Source organism: Elephas maximus, chromosome 3 (assembly GCF_024166365.1).
Source record: "Elephas maximus indicus isolate mEleMax1 chromosome 3, mEleMax1 primary haplotype, whole genome shotgun sequence".
Classification (NCBI taxonomy): Eukaryota; Metazoa; Chordata; class Mammalia; order Proboscidea; family Elephantidae; genus Elephas; species Elephas maximus.
In genome coordinates this window covers 110,843,255-110,863,876 of record NC_064821.1, presented here as the reverse complement: position 1 = coordinate 110,863,876, position 20,622 = coordinate 110,843,255, and the positions used below count along the sequence as shown (strand labels likewise).

General features: G+C 43.3%; 1 protein-coding gene across 6 annotated transcripts in view; it reads right to left on the bottom strand.

Moving 5' to 3' along the window:
- AK4 (adenylate kinase 4) overlaps window positions 1–20,622 on the bottom strand; it is a 113,076-nt gene that overhangs the window by 76,372 nt on the left and 16,082 nt on the right. For 2 of the 6 annotated variants that reach the window (XM_049879502.1, XM_049879506.1), the window contains exons 1-2: window positions 18,572–18,657; window positions 17,816–18,080 (exon numbers count right to left, since the gene is read on the bottom strand). In XM_049879502.1, the coding sequence (XP_049735459.1) occupies window positions 17,816–17,960 (145 nt within the window). In that variant the 5' untranslated portion in view covers window positions 17,961–18,080; window positions 18,572–18,657. The other 4 variants (XM_049879503.1, XM_049879504.1, XM_049879505.1 and 1 more) reach the window with 4 other exon arrangements.

Sequence of the window (20,622 nt, the reverse complement as noted above, 5' to 3'; positions counted from 1 at the left end):
TGGTTTTTACACTAAGCATCATTTTGAAACTTCTGTTTGCTTTTCACTGGCCATTAACTATGAAACAGACTTTCAAGATCTGCTTATAATCTATGCATTAGAGCTATATAACTAAAGGTAAATAAGAGCAAAACCAGGATTATAGGAAGATTCTATTATCATAATTGAACTTCTAGAATCCTCCCCCTCTCCAGTGAGTCCCTGGCTCGTGTCACGGAGAACATCTCACGATGGCTAACAGCAGCTCCAGCTACGGCTGGCTCAGCCACCATCTGTGGCTGTCTTTCACAACCTCAGTCATCAAGGAGAAGCAATCTTTCAGTCTGTGTGGTTTGGCTAGTCTCCTCTAGACATCAACTAAGTACGCTCATTTTCATTTTCTGGGGTTTGAGACCCAGCAGCATTTGAAACTTGAAATTCAAAACACCTTTAATAGCAGACAAAACAACTATATCCTTTAATATCCTAAAACTGATCTTGGTTTTAAGACTGGGGTTGGCACTCTAAGACAACATAACAGAAATATCTATCCTAAAAAGCAAAACAAAACAAAATCCTTCTATCATGCTCTTAAATAAAAGCTATTTCCTCTATAAAGCCACCGTAGCCATCAACGACTAACAATAAACTCCAGCACACTAGTCCGGGACTAGGGTGAGGCAAGTGAGGCATTCACCTCAGACAAAAAATTTAAGAGGGCACCAAAAACAAAACCAAACCCAGTAATCAAAAATAAATATTTTAACGCAGCTTTTAAAATATCGAAATTAATGCAAAAAACTGACAATGAAAAACTACTGCAATTGTAAATAAAGACAGAATCCACTTGTTCTCACTCGTCTCACTCTAATCCCCAGCTTTTCGGGTCTGGTCTTTATTTAGCATTTTGGTATTTTGTTCATCTTACGGCGTCAGAATATTATCTACCTTGATTATTGAGTCTGTTTGGTAACCCTTTAAATTTTTCATTCCAGGAGAGTGCCTCACCTCACCCTAGTTCCAGTCCTGCCGACACCTACTAATTTGTTTAATACTCACACGGAAATGCTATGAGGTAGTTACCATTACTCTCATTTATAAATGAGGTTGGCTGCCTTCCTCAAGGTCATAGAGCTAGGGTGGCCTAGTCAGATTCCAAACCAAAGCCATCTGGCTCCAGAGCCCATGCTCTTAAAGACAACCATATCACCCCTCAGAGCTTTGCATCACTAAGACCGATATAGTCCTGGATTTTAGAAAATAACAATATGTGGAAAACAATCCAAATAAACTATAAAGACAATTTAGACAAAGTTTGTCAAGAGTTATTCAACACGGATCAGTGTCCTGTAATATTCAGGCTCTTAAAGTATGAATTCTACCATGCTCCCAACACTTTCCTAATTTGCCTTGCCACAAACTCTATAGAATCATGCTAACTCTTAGAAAGAGCCAAGGGAGAGAATTTCTGTTCCCTGACTCAAATGGCAAGACTACAGATTTGAGTAGCCAGTGTCTATACTTAGGTTTTGAGATGACCTTGGTTGTTGTTGTTGGGTACCATCAATTCACTTCCAACTGATAGCAACCCCATGTGATAGAGTAGAACTGCCCCCTAGGGTTTTCTTGGCTGTCATCTTTACAGCAGCCAAGAATTCCAGGTTTTTCTCCTGAAGAGTGGCTGAGTGGGTTCAAAGCTCCAACCTTTCACAGTTAGCTGTCAAGGACATACCCTCAAAGTACTGTAGGCTTTAAGCATCTAATCAAGCTACAAGGTGAAGCAAGCCTCACTCAGGAATACTTCATAATACAAACTATTATTTGCAGGACACTGTTTAGAAACAGTCCCCAAATAACATGCTCATTTAGAAAGAAAATAGAATATGGAGCATAAACCCACCTCAGCTACACTGGTTCCACCACACTCAGCCAGTGGTAAGTGGTGGCCATCACTATTTAAAAGGGTCACAGTGAAGTTTATTTAGAAGCCAGGCTGAAAAAGAATCTAGAAACAGCATCATGGGAAGAATGGTTGAAGAAACTAGAGCTATTTTTCTTGAGGGAAAAAATGACCACTTGAGTCAGAGAAGTGGTGCTCAGCAACCATTTTCCATTACCTGAAGGGCTAGTGGATTTAACTTATGTGACACCAAAAGACTGAAGTTGGAGAAATGGATTAAAGTTTATGAATGACAGTTTCAAGGAGTTTGCTTTCATCTTGGCATAAGGAAAGAAACCTTCCAACAATTAGAACTGTCCAGCAATGAAAGGGCCTTCCACCAGAGGAGGAAAGTTGTCTGTCAGCTGCTACAGAAGGGACTCAGCACAGTATGGCCAGTTGGACAGAATGACTTCTAAAATCCCTTCCAACTCTAAGACATTAAGAAATGGAACAAATAATTCAACTTAACACATTCATTGTTATGCATACTGTTTAGTCCCTGAAAACCTTGGAATGCCAAAACAAAACTCTGAGTTCAATGGAAACAGTCTTGCATTTTCATCTTGCTCCAAGCTAGAGTCTTAATTTTTAAAAACTAAGTCATTGAAGTCATGGAAGTTAAAAATCAATCTGCTTTTTCAAAAAACTAAATTATATCCGGAGACAATATTTATAGTTACCAATTAAGAAAATGTCTGCTCATATAGGCAATCAATATGTCATAGCTCTTATGGAAACTACACTGGCTATTCTTAAGAAGATTTATTGGGGTCCTATAGATGAAAAATATAGAAGCAGTGAGTTAGGAAAACAAAGCAAAGAAAAAGTTGAATCACATATATCAACAACCCAGTATATTAAAAGACCTTGAAGAAATCTACCCAAACAAACAGGTAAACTTAGAAAATTGTCCACCTTAATGATGACACGATTTTTAAAAATCAATTATGGGTTCAGGGAGGCTTCCAAGATAAGTACACACGCTAAGTTTAATGCAGTCATTTTTATTTGGACAACGTTAGATACAACAGAAGTTCAAGGAAAAAATAAGAAGGCACCACAATCAAGCAAAAAAAAAAAAAAAAAAAAACCAAACTCATTGCCATTGAGTCGATTCTGATTCATAGCGACCATATAGGACAGAGTAGAGCTACCCCACTGCTGACCTTTTGTTTAGCAGCCACAACTGTTAACCACTGCACCATCAGGGTTAGTGTTTGCAGTCTCTGCTGGGTAGTCCATGCCCCCACTCCATGTAATGCCTAAATCCCACTGAACTGTGCCAGTGATTCCACCACTCAAGGCACCATATTAACTGGGAAGATTTTATTTATTTGGAGGGGGGAGGGTTCTTTTTATATGTCTTTTTTTCTTTTTGTACTTCAGATGAAGGTTTACAGAACCAACTAGTTTCTCATCAAATAGTACACACATTGTTCTACGACACTGGTTAACAACCACAAGTCAACACTCTCCCTTTTCAACCCTGGGTTCCTTCCCTATTACGAGCTTTCCTGTTCCCTCCTGCCTTCCAGTTCCTGCCCTAGGGCTGGTGTGCACCTTTAGTCTTGTTTTGTTCCTTGGGCCTGTTCAATTTTTGGCTGAAGGGTGACCCTCCAGAGAGACCTCCTTACTGAGCTGAAAGGGTATCGGGGGCCTTACTCTCAGGGTTTCTCCAGTCTCTCTGTCAGGCCAGCAAGCCCTGTCTTTGTTTTTGAGTTAGAATTTTGTTTTACATTTTTCTCCTCTATTGTGATCCCTGTCAGAGCAGTCAGTGGTGGGAGCCAGGCACCATCTCACTGTACTGGACTTAGTCTGGTGGAGGCCGTCGCAGACGTGGTCCATTAGTCCTTTGGACTAATCTTTTCCTTATGTCTTTAGTTTTCTTCATTCTTCCTTGCTCTCAAAGGGGTGAGACCAGTGGAGTATCCTAGGTAGCCACTCACAGGCTTTTAAGATGCCCAGACGCTCCTCACCAAAACAGAATGTAGAACATATTCTTTATAAACTATGTTATGCCAACTGAGCTAGATATTCCCCAAGATCATGGCCCTCACTGGGAAGATTTTAAATGAAACTGAAGCATTATGACTCCAGAGAAGACGGGAACAAACAACAGAGGGAAACCTCCTACTTGCCAGGCCCAGTAAGACATAGAGCCAGAGGTATGCCTAACTTCAAAGTCCACAATATTTCTTTTGCATCATATAGCCAACTCCTGAGCCCACTACTTTCTTATGCAAAAACCCACTGGATATCTCCACCTCAAACTTTCCACAGATGCTTCAAACTCAATGTATCTCAAACTCAATATATTCCAAACTCAGAAACTCATTACCTTCACCAACGCTGGTCTTCCTTCCTTCTATTAAATGCGACCACCTTTCTGCCAATCACTGAAGCTAAAACTTTCAAAGGGCTACACTCAGCTCTGCCCTGGTCCACTATCCCCATACACAGACAGTCAAAGCAGGTACTACCTGATACATCCCTGTGTCCCAACCTCTCCCAATCCTCTTCTTTCCATTACTTTTATACTACATCCCATCTAAACTGTTTTGACACTATGTTAGCTGTGCTCGTTTCTTTCCACTCTAATCTACTCGGCACTTTGCTATGAAATGCAACTATGATCATGTCACTAAAGGGCTTTGAGGAAGTCACTGACTCCCCACAAACTTCCTATTTATCAACTCAATCCAGTATCCTTGCATATAATTCCTTAAATTCTAGATTTCAATCAAAATACTCCTAATTTTAATCATCAACATCCAGACATGGTTCCTCCATCAAAATTACCCTGTTCTCACCATTCCACTTGAGAAGACCTTACCCATTCTCATGGCCCACTTCCAATGCCATCTCTTCTATAAGATTCTCATTTACTCTCTCATGCAGAAGTGAAACAACTATTAAGCACTTACTGTATGTCAGACAAAGTCCCTAGGTGGCGCAAACAGTTTGTGCTTGACTACTAACCAAAAAGTTGGCGGTTCAAGCCCACCCAGTGGTTGGTACGTTAGAAGAAAGCCCTGGCGATCTGCTTCCATTAAGATTACAGCCAAGAAAACTCTATGGAGCAGTTCTACTCTGTAACATGACTCCGTGGTAAGGGGTATGTTAGACACTGGATATACAGAAATGAACTCAATAAATGTTTATATAAAGTAAATTCTCCTGTCACTGCTCTTTCACAATTTTTTAAATTCCTTTTAATAGAACTCAGTATAATCTCAGTGCTAAAACAATCAATTGAATACATGTTTTATCTCATGAATTCCTTGACGGTAGAGATCATTTCTTATTCCTGTGAAGAAGATGCTACTGGAATCCATTGATTCAACAAGCACTTACTGAAGTTTAAAGTCTGCCCATTTGTAGCTATTGTAAGAGCCTCTTAACTGTTCTCCCTGGTTTTACTTTAGCACCCTCCAACCCTCTTTCCAAATAGCCTGACTGACCTATTCAAAATGTGAATCAGATATCAGTCCTATGTTTAAAACCATCGGCCTCACCTTGATTAGGCAATAGCATTTTAGATATGACTCCAAAAGCACAAGCGGCAAAAGAAAAAGCAGATAAACTGGATTTCATCCACATTAAAAGCTTCTGTGCCTCAAAGGACACCATGAAGAAAGTGAAAAGACAGCCCACAGAATGAGAGAAAATATTTGCAAATCATATATTTGATAAGGGACTTGTACCCAAAACACATGAAGAACTCTTATAACTCAACAACAAAAAGACAAGTAACCCAATTTTTTACATGAACAAAGGATCTGAGCAGACATTTCTCCAAAGAAGGCGTACGAATAGCCAAAAAGTACATGAAAAGATGCTTAACATCAGTAGTCAATAGGGAAATGTAAATCAAAAACACAATGAGATGCTACTTAACATCCACTAGGGCAGCCAAAATAAAAAAGACTGACAATAACAGGTGTAGACAAGGATGTGGAGAAACTGGAACCCTCGATCATTGCTGGTGGGAATGTAAAACAGTGCACATGTTAAACACGGAATTATCATATGAGACTCAGCAATTCTACTCCTAGGAGTATACACCTAAGAGAAAGGAAAACATATGTCCACACAAAAACTTGTAAATGAATATTCATAGTAGGAAACAACCCCAGTGTCCATCAGTGACTGAGTGGATAAACAAAATATGGTATAGCCATACAATAAAATATTATTCAGCAATAAAAAGGCATGAAGTATTGATACAACAACATGGATGAACCTTGAAACATGCTAAGTGAAAGAAGCCAGGGACCGAAAATCACATATTGTATGATTCAATTTATATAAAAATATCCAGAATAGGCTGAACCATAAAAACAGAAAGTAGATTCATGGTTGCCAGGGACTGGAGGGAGAGGAAAATGGGGAGTGGCTATTAATGGATAACAAGGTTTCTTTCTGAGTGAGGAAAATGTTCTGAAATTACATCATGGTGGTGGTTGCACTACTTTGTAAATACATTAAAAATCATTGACTCACATTTTCAAATAACTTTAAAAGTGTTTTTAATATATTTGGAAAACCTGGTGCCATAGTGGTTAAAAGCTACGGCTGCTAACCAAAAGGTCGGCAGTTCAGATCCACCAGGTGCTCCTTGGAAACTGTATGGGGCAGTCCTACTCTGTCCTATAGGGTTGCTATGAGTCGGAATCAACTCGACAGCAAGGGGTTTGGTTTTGGGTTTTTTTTTTTAATACATTTTAACAAAATGAAAATTTTAAGTGACTTTACAGTTTAAGGGGCCTGGTGGCACAGTGGTTAAAGAGCTCAGCTGTTATCCAAAAGGCTGGCAGTTGGAATTCACCAGCTGCTCCTTGGAAACCCTACAGGGCAGTTCTACTCTGTCCTATAGGGTCGTTATGGGTTGGAACCAACTCAGAAGCAATGGATTTTACAGCTTAAAGGGGTGAATTTATGATATGAAATTATCTCAGTAAAGCTGTTATAAAAACTATTACCACCACCAAAAAAAAAAAAAAAAATCACTAAATGGCTTCCTATCCAACTAGGATGAAGCTCAAACTCCTGGTCATGTCCTAGAGGATCTATATGATCAGGCCTCTGTTTCCCTTTCTAGCCTCTTCTCCTATAATCTTCTCCCTGTGCTACAGCCACACCAGCCTTCTCTTCTTGTCACAAGCTCATTTAGCATTAGAGTCTAGCATTCACACTTGTGACTCTAGAAAAAAAAAAAGAGAATCAGGGTTAAACTTCCCATTATGTCATGCTGCCATCCAGGCATGAGTAACTAGTAAAATCCCTACTTCGGGTCTTGTACATGCCATGCTGGGGCAGTGGATGGCAGGGCAGCCCTCCCAGCTTGGTTCTTCACAAGTGCACTGAGGTTCAGCAGGCCCTTTAAGGATAGGCTTAAGGTGTCTGGTATTATGTTCTACCCCTGACTCTCCCCCTCCAAAGAATTAATAAGAGACACGCTGAGTCCCTCTGAGACATGAATTAAAGGTTGCGCGTCAACTTGGCTGGACCATGATTCTCAGTGGTTTGGTAGTTACGATGTAGTTTGGCAGTCGTATGTTGTTGTGATCACTTCCGTGATGAGATATGATGTAATATGATCACCTCCATGAAGGGATCTGCTATGAGTAGCCAATCAGTTGAAAGGGAGTCTCCTTGGGGCTGTGGCCTGCATTGAATATAAGTGAACTTTCTGGCAAGGCTTGTGGGCTTTTGCTCACTCTGGATCCTGCAGCTGGCTGCTGTTCATCTGACCTCCAGTTCTTGGGACTTGAGCTGGCAGTGGTCTTGGCCTGCCTATCTTGAGATTCGTTGATCTTCGTAGCCTGTGAGAAAGAGCCCTGCTCTCTGACCTGGCGATCTTGGGTTCACCAGCCCCAGCAACTAAGTGACTCAGGAGAAACCTCCAGCCTGACCCACAGATTTGGGACCTTCCAGCCTCTACAACCGCATGAGCCATTTCCTTGATACAAATCTCTCTCTCTCTCTCTCTATATATATGTATACAAAGCAGATACCAGTACATTTTACTGGTTTTGCTTCTCTAGAGAACACAGCCTAAGACACGATCTTTCCATATACTGTTCCGTCAGCTCAAAAATCTTCAGCTGGCTGACTCCTATCCTCGTTCAGAGCTCAGCTTAAATGTCACCTCCTCAAAGACGGCTTCTCCAATGTCACAATGTAAATTAGCCTTCCCAGACACTCTCCTTCATTATGCTCTTATTTTCTTCATAGAACTTCTACAAGATATAAGGTACAAAGCATAAGAAGGTATCTTGTTTACTCTTCCGTTTTATAGCTTGTCTCCCCTCCTGCCCTAATAGGCTGTCAAAACATTTGTTGAAATGAACTGCCATTAATGAATTTACTGTTCAAGCAGCAAGAGACCATAAATGAAGTTAATGAAATAGATTATTTCATAGGGAGGGAAATGATGAATGCCAAATTAGAGGTACAGATAAGTGTAAGAAAAATTTCAGAGAAGAAAATGACCAGTAGCTTCAATAACTGGGGAAAAGCTTCATGGAATCTATGGGGCTAAAAATAGATGTCAGAGGTTAACAGAAGTGGGAAAGGTATTACAGGGGAAAGGTAAATCTGAACAATGTCCTCCTCCCCTTTGTCCATAACATCACTGTTTCACCCATGTACATACACCCTACCATCATTCATGGGAACATAATTTGGATCCTAGACTGTGAACCCTGCAATATAAATGCCTTGAGAGCAGAGACTAGGTTTTACTTTTGCATATCTCCCCATACTAAATGCAGGCATAGTAACATTTGTCGAATGGCTAACAAAATAAAAGCAAATTCAGGCATTATCCTAGCACCCTACCATTGTGATCCAAAGCAATATCTACTTCCTCAAAATTATAAGTCTATATTTTAGACCTTTTTTGGTCTTTTTTTGGTGATGGAAGAGGGACTCAGCTTGTCTCTTTTTAATTCTTTGGGGGGAGGGGGTCGGGGATAGAACGTAATAGCACACACCTTAAGCCTATCCTTAAAGGGCCTGCTGAACCTCAGTGCACTTGTGAAGAACCAAGCTGGGAGGCCTGCCCTGCCATCCACTGCCCCAGCATGGCATGTACAAGACCTGAAGTAGGGATTTTACTAGTTACTAGCATGCCTGGATGGCAGCATGACATAATGGGAAGTTTAACCCTGATTCTAGAGTCCCAAGTGTGAATGCCAGCTTCTCAGTTTAACTAGCTGTTTAAGCTAGGGCAAGTTACTCAGTATCTCTGAGGCCATTTCTTCATCTGTTAAATGATATAATACAAATTACTCTGTATATTTGTATATGGACTAGAGCTACCCATTGCCATATAGTCGACTCCAACTCACAATGACCCTACAGGACAGAGGAGAACTGTCCCACAGGGTTTCCAATGGGGTTATCTTTATGGAAACAGACTGTTGCACCTTCCTCCCATGGAGCAGCTGGTAGGTTCGAACCACCGATCTTTCGGTTAGTAGCTGAACACTGAACCACTGTGCCACCAGTGCTCCTTATGGACTAGAGATAATTTGCATAAATTAGCCATCCCAGGGCCTGGTTACATGCTTGGCCCACTGCAAAGGCTAGTTATGATTACCAAGTCACAAGAATTACAAAGTGCCAGGTCACAGGATGCTGCTCCCCATAAGAAAGTGCTGAAGGTCAGAAAATAGTTGATCTCTTGCTTCTTGAGAATTTGATGAGGAGCAATGACTTTGCATTATTTCAACATTTTTCTCTGGCTAAGTAAGGGATGCTTGCTACCAGATCTGTTGTTTAGCTAGTATAACAACTACTGGAACCTGGAGGTGAGACTGTTAAAATGTAACATCAGCCACCTAACTGAACTTCATGAACCTGTACAAATGAGACCTTTGTACTATGTCTTAAAGGCCAACCTGAGAACTAAACATCAAATGGGGCCGGGGCGGGGCGGGGGGCGGGGGAAGCACAGAGTGATCCAAAAGCCTCTACTACCTACTCGCAAACGGTTGAGATATATGACCCACTGTAAACACATATTGTCTACAGCCTTACAAAGAAAACAAAATTTCCAAGTCCTTAACTCTTTTTACAACATGGACAAATACACAGATTGCTAAAGCGTGGTTTAAAAGGAAACAGGCAATTCACTACGTCCTTCACAGTGAGTAGATTTATAGGTAAATAGTCTGGTGCCCAATTTTTTAATTTCTAATATGATAAATATCTATAGGTGCAACCCACATAAACAACTGAGCTCCAGGAAGTTCTGAAGTGGTAGTTTAAAGGCTTCATAAACTATGACGCCAATATATTTGTATCATAAATGAAAGCACAAGTACTGGGCACTGAAAAAGGTGATACGTAACAGGTATAATAACCCTTTCCTTTGATAATACAAAGGTGAGTAAAGGCAAAGATGATAATGCACAAGGTGTGACCGTGCCACAAAAGCATGATCCCTGGCAGACCACAAACAAGCTCCAGAAGAGCAGTTTCAGATATAATAGGGCCATGACCACCCCATCTCCTCACCTGGTAACGGGACTCGTCAAAATTCAATTGAGGAACACCTCCTTTAAAAAGCCTTCCATAATCCCATCTCCTCCTAAACTCTGGTTAAGTTGCCTCTTCCCTATCTATGTCCCACAATATCTACAACCTTCATCACTTTGTTTTGTACTTGTTTATCTGGCTGCCTCACCCAATAAACTAGCAGCTCCTTCAGGGGAAAAATCTTGTCTTACCTCTCTATATCCCACAGGCCAACACTCAAAAGTTTGAGTTGGCACTCAACATTTGTTGAAAGACATATTTAAAAAGACATTCAGGTCAGCACACTTCATGTACCAAAGGGCTATAAATAACCTAAATTCCCATCAACAGAGGACTGGTTAAATCAGTGGTACTCAAAGTATGGTCCAAAGATTTCTAAGGGGCAATGAAAATTTTTCAAGAGTCTATGAGGTCCTCCCTTCTCCAAAAACTTATCTGTCTAAGGCCATACTCTTCAAATACTCTAACCAAAACAACGTATCACCAAGACTGAATGAAGAACCAGATACAAAAATCTAGCTTCCTTCTATTAAGCCAGATGTTAAAGAGATTTGCAAGTATGCAAAACAATGCTACTCTTCTCATTAGATTTTGTTTGGAAAAGTTATTTCTCATAAAAATGTTATTTATGTTTTTATGGGCTTATTATTTTTTTAATGAACCAACGTCTTTTAAATTTCTCAGTTTTAATTTCTAATATGATAAATATCTATAGGTACAACCCACATAAACAAAAACTCTTTAGGGTTCTCAATCATATTAAATGTGTTAAAAAGTCCTGACACCAAAACATTTACGAATAGCTGGTTAAATAAACTATGGTACATCTGTACAATAACAGAGTATGTAGCCATTTTTAAAAAAGAATGAGGTAGACTAATATATGTGGATAGAAATCAGTACCTAAGCTATAAGTTAAAAAAAAAGTGCAAAACAAAGTATAAATTTATATATATATATATTTTTTAAAAGGAAGCATTGTCATATATCCATATATGCTATACATGCACAAACTCTCTGGATGAACATCCAGGGAAAGTAAAAAATGGCTGCCCCTGTGGAGGGGAACTGATAGCCAGAAGTCACAGATGGGAGGGAGACCTGCCACTCCATTCTGAGCATATTATTTGAAAATTTTACCACCTGCATATATTACCTTTGCAGAAAAAAAATACAGAATCAATAAATTATTCTGAAATAGTACATCGGCACTAAACTCACATTAAAGAACAGAATTTAATGACATTGGAAAATGTTAAACAATACACTGTTAAATGAAGCAAAAAAAATTACAAAAACAGTAATATACAATATAACTCAAAATACCTATGTATGTGTGTGTATATTTACATACTTATTCCTAAAACAGTCTGGAAGAATATACTGTACATGAACGTATTAACGGTCTTTTTTTCTTCCAGTTACTGGTATTACAAGTGATTGTCTTCCTTGTTCTTCTAAACTTTGTAAATTTTCGATAACTGACAATTATTTGTACAATCAGAAAAACAAAGAAAAAGTTTGTTTAAATATCTAAGTATGTTTAGATGTGTATCTATACATAAAATATCTGTTAGGCCAAAAAGTAAATGAGTTAAGGTAACACCAGGAACTTGACTGAACATTTATAAGTGAAGTTTCAAACTCTCTTCTTCCCCTGTGGTTTAAAAATCAATTTGGTTCTGTAGTTTTATTGCTAGGAATCAATCACAAAGAAAATATACGTGCCCAATGATGCTCATAAGAACATTATTTAAAGACAAATAATGCAAATAACCCAAATGTTCCACATGGATTGCTTAGACACACTCTAGTTCAGCTCCAAGGCACATTTGTGTAGGTGCTCAGGCCAAGGTAGGTACCCAGACCAAGGTCCTAGGACTCATTGTGGACAGCTCTCTCTCCATCACTCCTCTCACCCAACTCACTATGTCCAGTTGGGTCTGCCTCCATACATACCCTAAAGCCTTTTATTTCTTTCTTCACTACTACCACCCCAATCCAAGCCATGGTCTACTCTCCTTATCCACAATGGTCTCCTGGTACCACTCCTGCTTACCTGGAGTCATTCTCCACACAGTGTCCAAAAGGTCAACTTTTAGAAGATAAACCAATTTGTGTCACTGTCCTATTTAAAGCCCTTCAATGATTCTTCAGTGTCCTTAGAATAAAATTTGATCCTTATCAGGGTCCTCAAGGCTCTACCTGACTTAGCCCCCCCTCATCAATCTGATCTCACCTTCTTCCACGTCCCCTGTGCTCAACAGGCTGCAACCATAGCGCCTTTCTTTCTGTTCTTCAAACGAGCTACACTTGTTACCACCTTAGGGACCTGGCACTTGCTACATCTTCTCCCAGGAACACTTTGTTCCTAGATCCACACACACTCATTCCTTATTTGTTTTTCACCTCTCAGAGAGGCGTTCCCTAATCAAACAACCTTAACTCTTGTCACTAACTCATCACCATTGCATTTCTTTAATAATATATACCTCTTATCTAATCTTATCCTGTTTATTCTATACTTGTGTATGCTCTGTCTCCTCAACCTGCTCATTGCGTCACCTCCCTCTGACTATAACCTCTGTGAACAAAGGAACATTTGAGTGGGTACTCAGAAGTATCTACTCAATGAATGGAATACTATATAAAATTCTATATAGGCACTAAAATATTTTTGAAGCTTTAAGAATACAGGAAAATGTTCACAATATGTATCTAGGTGGGAGAAAAAAGTTATCAAATAATTGATCGCCAAGTTTGTTCAGGGAGGTGCCAATATACAAAAAAGAACAAAATAAAAAGTTCTGTTAGTATTTTAAAGTGTCTAGGGGGCAGCGGGTTAATGTTAACGGAGGATGAACAACTCAGAAAAGGAGGGTGAGAACAGCTGCACAACTTGAAGAATGTAATGAATGTCACTGAATTGTACATGTAGAAACTGATGAATTGGTGTATGTTTTCCTGTGTATATTCTCAACAACAACAAAATAAACAAAAAAGAATCAAGTAGGGCTCTTCAAATACATGTGAAAACCCTCAGACACAGGAATCAGAAAAAGTACAGAGATGTGGAGTGGACCTGAAGACTGGGAAGAGGCCTCAAAACCTGTCAGATCATGGACTGGACTGGACAATGGGATGGAGAGGGATGCTGGTGAGGAGTGAGCTTCTTGGATCAGGTGGACACTTGAGACTATGTTGGCATCTCCTGCCTGGAGGGGAGATGAGAGGGTGGAGGGGGTTAGAAGCCGGCAAAATGGATGCGAAAAGAGAGAGTGGAGGGAGAGAGCGGGCTGTCTTATTAGGGGGAGAGTAATTGGGAGTGTGTAGCAAGGTGTATATGGGTTTTTGTGTGAGAGACTGACCTGATTTGTAAACTTTTACTCAAAGCACAATAAAAGTTATTAAAAAAAAAACTGTCAGATCTGGGCAATGTCTCACGGGCAATGTCTCACCAGGCTAGGGGAAAAAAAATGAATATGGCATATTCTAAACTCAGCCCTAGAGCCCTGCAATAAGCAAAGAAGCTGTATGATCTACAAAAAGGCTAACTAAAGTTGTTTTAGATACATCGTTGAACTCTCTCAAGTACAACAGAACCTCTCTATCCTCCAATTCTCAGTTTTCATCCTTGCATAAGAAAAAGACACACATTTATACTTAATGTGTACCCTGAGCCCTATGAACTAGGTCGCCTTTTCAGAGAAGAAAAGCTCAGCCCACAGTATAATTTGAAATGCTAGTCCCATCTGTAAAACTCCAGCATGAGCTGCAGTTAATATTAATTAAGGACAGAAACAGGTTTGTTCCTGAACAGCTTTTCTCTCAATCAAATCCAGGATGCTTCCAAGTGGAAACCTGCCAATTTTCCTACACTTGGGATAGTAGACCCAGTACAGAAAACTGTGATTTAAAAAAAAAAAAAATACCACTTTTTGTCAAACTTCTTAAAACAGAATTCTCATATCCTTCAGAGGAAGGTTTCAGTCACCCGTCACCCAAGAAAAGAATGTATCACTAAGCATAAGAATTTTCAAGGGGACTCACTCAACTGAATGCCCCCACATGCATGTGTGTGCTCTTACACATACGTGTGCACACACAGAGAAAAGCTAGTATTCCTTATGACAGAGTCTAGGACCCAGCTCCTGGCGGTCTAAGAGAACTCTCTCCTCTATTCACTCACGCAGTATGCTGAAGAGAATGTGAGCCAAAGATCTGAAAATGTGGGGCTGGGTCATTAACTAAGGTATTTGAGAAGCCTCATCCTGCACAGCTCCAGGCAGACTAGGAAGGGCCAATGGGTGACAACAATAATGAAGCTAATCTCAGATCCATATAAAGTACAAGTTTTCACCATAAACTGGAGCCAATTAAACAGAATGGACTCTATTGTTGGAGGCTGTTTGACTCCTCCTGGGGAAGATGTACACAAAATTTGTGACCCATGCCTTCAATGACCACAAACTCATTGAACTCCTTTTCTGTATTAGATACTTTGCAGATTCCTGTCTTGTGAGTCTCAGTGGCAAGTGGTAGCATGGGGAAGGGAGAAAGGACAGGGGTCAGAGAACTCTCCTGAACACTGCTATAGCCCCAGCAGCACCTAGGACACTTGACTGACCCATAGCAGGTACTCAGTAAATGTTTACTGAATGAATTAGACAGATATTTATTGCACTGCATTACAACTGTATGTGACACCAGCAAAAGAATCAAAGACCTATAGGGGAAAGAGATGAATTCTGCCATGGCACGTGAGGGAAGACTTCACAGAAGCAGCAACATCAGAGTGGCCCTTCCCTAGAAGAGCAACTTTGCACCAGGCAGTGGCTGCAGGTGGAGGAAAGCCATGTAAGCAGGAGAACCACCCGATCAAGGTTGGTGCAAATGGCCTGAGCTCCCTTCTGATTCAAATTCTTACAAAGGTTCTGTTTCCTGGGGTTTTGTTGTGCTTCATCATCTCTTTCAAACCTTCAACTATAAAAGGGTCCATACAGATGAGTTGTTATACTTCTCTACCAGAAAATTAGGTAAAAGCAAACAGCAGGTTACAGACAGAAAAACAAATACTGCAGAATGTTTTCTCATCTACCAGGTAGTCACCCTTTAAGATTCTTGCTTAGACCTTCTGAGAGAGAAAAATAATCTAAGAACACCCTCCCCACCCCCCGCTAGAACAAGTCACTTTCAAAACAAATTGCTGTCCTTAATTTTTCTCCTTCTTCCCTGATAACAGTTTCTAAACTGATCCAGGCAAAAACTACTTGATTCCCCCCCCCAAAAAAAAGAAAAGGGGATAATCTTAACATTTCATAGTCACTTTTTACTCCAAGAGGAAAAAATGAAGGAATTTTAAAGAGAACAGAAACTAAATTCAGAGCACTGGAGAGTTAAAATGAAAAAAAAAAAAATGAGAACAAGGGAAAACAGAACCCCTAAGAGCAGAAAGAAGCCACTTTCTATCACACTTTCTTTAAAAATAGAAAGGGTCCAGTCCCAGGACACATAGTGTAAAGCCCTTCATGCCCAAGGAAAGTAAGTCACCAAGCCAGACACAGAAAAAAAAAATTAATAAATGGACTCTCTGGAACCCTGGTGGTACAGTGGTTAAGAGCTACATCATCTATAGCCACTGACCCCAAGGTCAGCAGTTGAATCCATCAGCCGCTCCTTCAAAATCCTATGGAGCAGTTCTACTCTGTCCTGTGGGGTCACTATGAGTTGGAATAGACTCGATGCAATGGGTTTGGTTTTTTGGTGTTTTATGGAGCCCTGGTTAAGCATTTGCCTGCTAACCAAAAGGTGCGCAGTTTGATTCCACCAGCCACTCCCTGGAAACCCTATGGACCAGTTCTACTCTGTCCTATTGGGTCGCTATGAATTGGAATAAACTACATAGCAACCTTTTTTTTGTGTGTGTGTCGTTGTTGTTAACACCCTGGCTGTTCGCTTCCCTCACTATGTCTCTATTCCCCTACTGTTGGAGAAGCCAGACCTAAACACAAAACTATCAGGTTGGGAGCCCAGCTTCTCTTCCTCAAAACCACATACCAAACACAGACAGAATAAAATGCTTTTGGATGTGAAATTAAAATAGGCCAAATGAGGTAACAGTACCCACAAGAGAAAACTCAGGATACAATCTAGTACACAAAACACTTCTTCTGAGAGATTAGGGGTAGGATGTTCTTGAAAACCAAAATTTAAGCTTGCCTTTACAACTTGTTTAAGAGAGAATGAATAAAACTCTGCCTTTGAGATCCTTAATTTCTTGCTTTTAAGCTTTCCTTCTGTTTTCCAGCACAGTTCTCCGCCCACCTCTTCAAACTAGTTTGCGCTTCTGAAATGAAGATGCCTGGATAATTAGCCCATGATGGGCAACAACCGCGCTGGACACCGATGAGAACAGGAGCGACATTAAAGCACCCAGTCGGCAGTAACAAGTTTTCATAAAGGAGTTGCTAATTATGAGTATCTGCATCCCAGAAGGGGAAAGTACCTCGCTGCGGCACAACTGCGACCTCTCGCCTTTTAATGCCAATTCATTACGAACTAGTGTGAACTTGGGGTGGGAGGAAACGAGTTGGGGGATGATCAGACTGAGATCAAGCGGTCTACGTCCCCAGCTTCAGCACACAAGCCAAGGGAGGCTAGATTCAAAATGTAATTTACCAGAAAGTCTCCCAGTCTCCTAAGGGCCAGGCCCTGGCTTGGGGAGGAGGGTGAGTTGGCGGTAAAGAGTTTACCTTAGAAGGCGGCAGCCAACAAACACGCCTTTCGGAGCCGCCCAGGGCTCTGGCCCGGGGGCCGAGACCGCGCGGGGCTGGGTGCGGGGCTGGGTGCGCAGCTGAGAGCCCCGCAGCGCCACAGGTTCCCCCGCGTGCAGCCGGGCCCGGTTCCCACAGGTGGATGACGCTCGGCCTCCGGGGGTCGGACAAGAGGATAGGGTGCCGCGGTTCCTCAGGGACACGGGTACAGGGGGAACCATGGGGATCAAGGGCGGCTTTGCCTTAAGGCGGCAACGTAAACGGAAGCTTTGAAATTGTCAGTTGCCTGATTCTCGCTCCCTCCGCTGGGTTGTCATCAGCTTTCCGCAGGAGTCCGGCGGAAAGAGGAGCCCTGTGCACCTCCCACCATCCTCCAAGCGAGCCTCGGACTCCTCCCCGGGCGCGGTTAACCCGCACCGCCGCGGACCGCCCGCCTGTCGGCTGCATGCGCCCCGTCACGTACGAGCCTGCACGACCACACGCGGGCGGGGGAAGGGCGCCCGGGGACCAGCGGAGAACTGGCCCCTTTCCAGCCGTTTCTCTCCCCGGCCTAAGTGATCCCCCTTTGGCTCACCCGTGTTCGCCTTGATGTTCTCCCGCAAGAAGTGGCCGCTGGACAGATGCTGGAGGCCGAAGTTCTGGGCGATCCTCTGACACACCGTGCCCTTGCCCGAGCCGGGCGGCCCAAGGATGACCGCGCGCAGGAGTTTGGAAGCCATTGCCTCCGCGAGGAGAGGGACGGCTAAAAAGACAGCGGCCCCCGAGGGAGCCCCGGGAACTTTGTTTCTTCTTCCCCTGTCCCTGGCACCCTTCGCTCGCGCGTGTACTCGCCAGGCACCCTGCAGAGGGAAGGAGAGACTTTTGAGACAACCCCTCCCCTCAGCTCCACGCCCAGGCGGACTCTAAGGCGGAGTAGCGCGCCACGCTAAACCTCCCCGCCCTCACCAGCCTCCTCGCCCCCACGCAGCGGTTCTGCAGCACTTTAGAGCACCCCCCGCCACCGTGATCAGCCTCGAGGGGAAGAGGTCAGCCTGGCCAGCCCCACCTCCATCCCTTCCTCTATCTCGCTCCCCCCGCCGGATTGAGGAGGGGGGCCGGGAGGCCGGACATCCCCACGACAGTCCCCGCCGAGCCAATAAAACCGGGAGAGTCGAAGCGCGCAACCCACCGCCCCACGCACCAGCCGGCCTGTGGGCTGAGCCCCTGCCCGGGTCCCTGCACGTGGGCAGCGTTTAGTCCGTGCCCCGGCCCCTCCCCCGCGGCTGTCACATTCCCCGGATTCTCAGCAGCCGTGGCTGCCAGCCGGCCGAGCGGGCGGCCCAGCGCCCACCTTCGCCGAGGGCTGCTGGGATGCGCTCCCCCTCCGCGGGGCTCGCAAAGAGCCGGAGCTCGGCGCCTCCCTACAAAGAGCAATCAAATAAGCACACACCTCGGCTGGGAAGCAGCGCGCCGAGTGGCTTCCAGCCCAGATCCCGCTGGGCGGTGCCGCCTCCGCCCGCCCCCACTCCGCGCCCTGGCCGGCCGCGCGGGACTCGCGCCTTACGTAACCCGGGAGCCCGGCTCCGAGCTAGCCGCCGGCCGGCGCCCCCTCCCCTTCCCCAGCTCTGCGCCCCAACCCGCCCTCCCCGACCCGTGTGCTCCCCAGGACCCAGTGGGATCTGCTGGAACGAAGGGATGTGGAGAAGACGGAAGGGAGAGAAATCCCTTTTTTGGGGTCACATGAGTTAGAAGCATCTCAACGGTCATGGAGGTACCGGGTGTAGTGCTAATAAAAAAAAAAATACAACTTGTTGAGTGCCTACTGTCTGTCAAGTTTGGTGCTAGGTGATTTCCTTTTCCAACTGTCTTCCAAGGTAGGGTATTTACAGGTGAAAAGATGCTTGGAATGAGGCCGTTCATTCATTGATTCATTCATTCAACAAATGTTTATTGAGCTCCTACTTTGTGCCAGACAGTATCTAGGCGCTTGGGATATAGTAGTGAACAACAGAAAACAAGTCCCACCCTCGTGGGGGCCACATTCCAGCAAGGCTTTAGAATCCGTGTCTACTTGACTCCAAAGCCCAGGCTCCTAGGGGAAAAGCAAGGCGCTAACAGCGGCTCATATGCTCAGGACTTTATAGCCAACTTATTCCCTGACTTCAGCAACCGGATGTTGGCCCTTCAACTCACCAGGTCCAAGTTGGGGTTCCATGCTCTCCCCCCTCCCCTGAATATCCCAATCCGTATTAAATCTGTTCCCACCTCAATTGGTGCGATAACCATTCATAGGTTTCCTGCTTCCTGGCCAGTCTAACCTGCCGGAAATACTGCTAAAGTGCAAAATCAGTTTCTATTATTTTGGCATTTCAGATATTATCTTTCTTTGAATAAAGTAAAAAAAAAAAAAATTCAGCAGGAGCACACAGGTGCCTCCCATACGCCTTTGATTTTTCTGCCAGCCCTTTCTCCTCTGCCCTCGTTCCACAGGCCTCCTGCCTTTAGGAAATTCAGTGAGGAATCTTAGCACCACCGCTCACAGCTCAGAGAAACGGAAGGACACGGACAGTGGGGACGGTGTGGAGAAGAGCCTGCTGTTGATTCCTGGCTGTTCTGCTGTGTTGGGGAGGGGAGCTGAACATGACATAGTATCCTGCTGCCCAGCCCCTCTACCCCACAGCCTTCTTCAAGCACAGAATGGTCCAGATAGTGCCTATTCTCTGGCTACCTGGAAGCACACACAGACTACCAACCCCAGGTTGGCATTTGTTCCATAGGCTCATCCACCTTCTTGTCAAAGGCCCAGGCTGGATAGGGCAGACTCTAAACTCTCTAAACTATCTCAGGGAGTGTTCTGTAGACCTCACGAGGTTGTTATACTGAGCCTTTTCAGCCCTTCACCTGGGAACAAAGAGGAAGAAGAGCTTCTATAAGGACTTAAATCTCCCTGTCTTCCTCCTACAACATCCTGTATATTATATCCCACAGTTTCTGATTCAGTGGGTCTGGGGTGAGGCCCTAGAATTTGCATTTCTAACAAATCTCCAAGGTACGAACTGTGCTGTACTGGTAGCCTAAAGTTGGCAGTTCCAACCTACCCAGCAGTACTCTTCGTTAAAAGTACAGCCAAGAATCATTGCTGAACTTTTTTTTTTTATTGTACTTTAGGTGAAGTTTACAGAACAAACTAATTTCTCATTAGTTAGTAAACACAGTGTTCTATGACATTGGTTAACAACCCTACAACACATCAACACTCTCCATTCTCAACCCTGGATTCCCTATTACCAGCTTTCCTGTTCCCTCCTGCCTTCCAGTCCCTGCCCCAGGGCTGGTGCACCCCTTTAGTCTTGTTCTGTTCCATGGGCCTGTTCAGCCTCTGGCTGAAGGGTGAACCTCAGG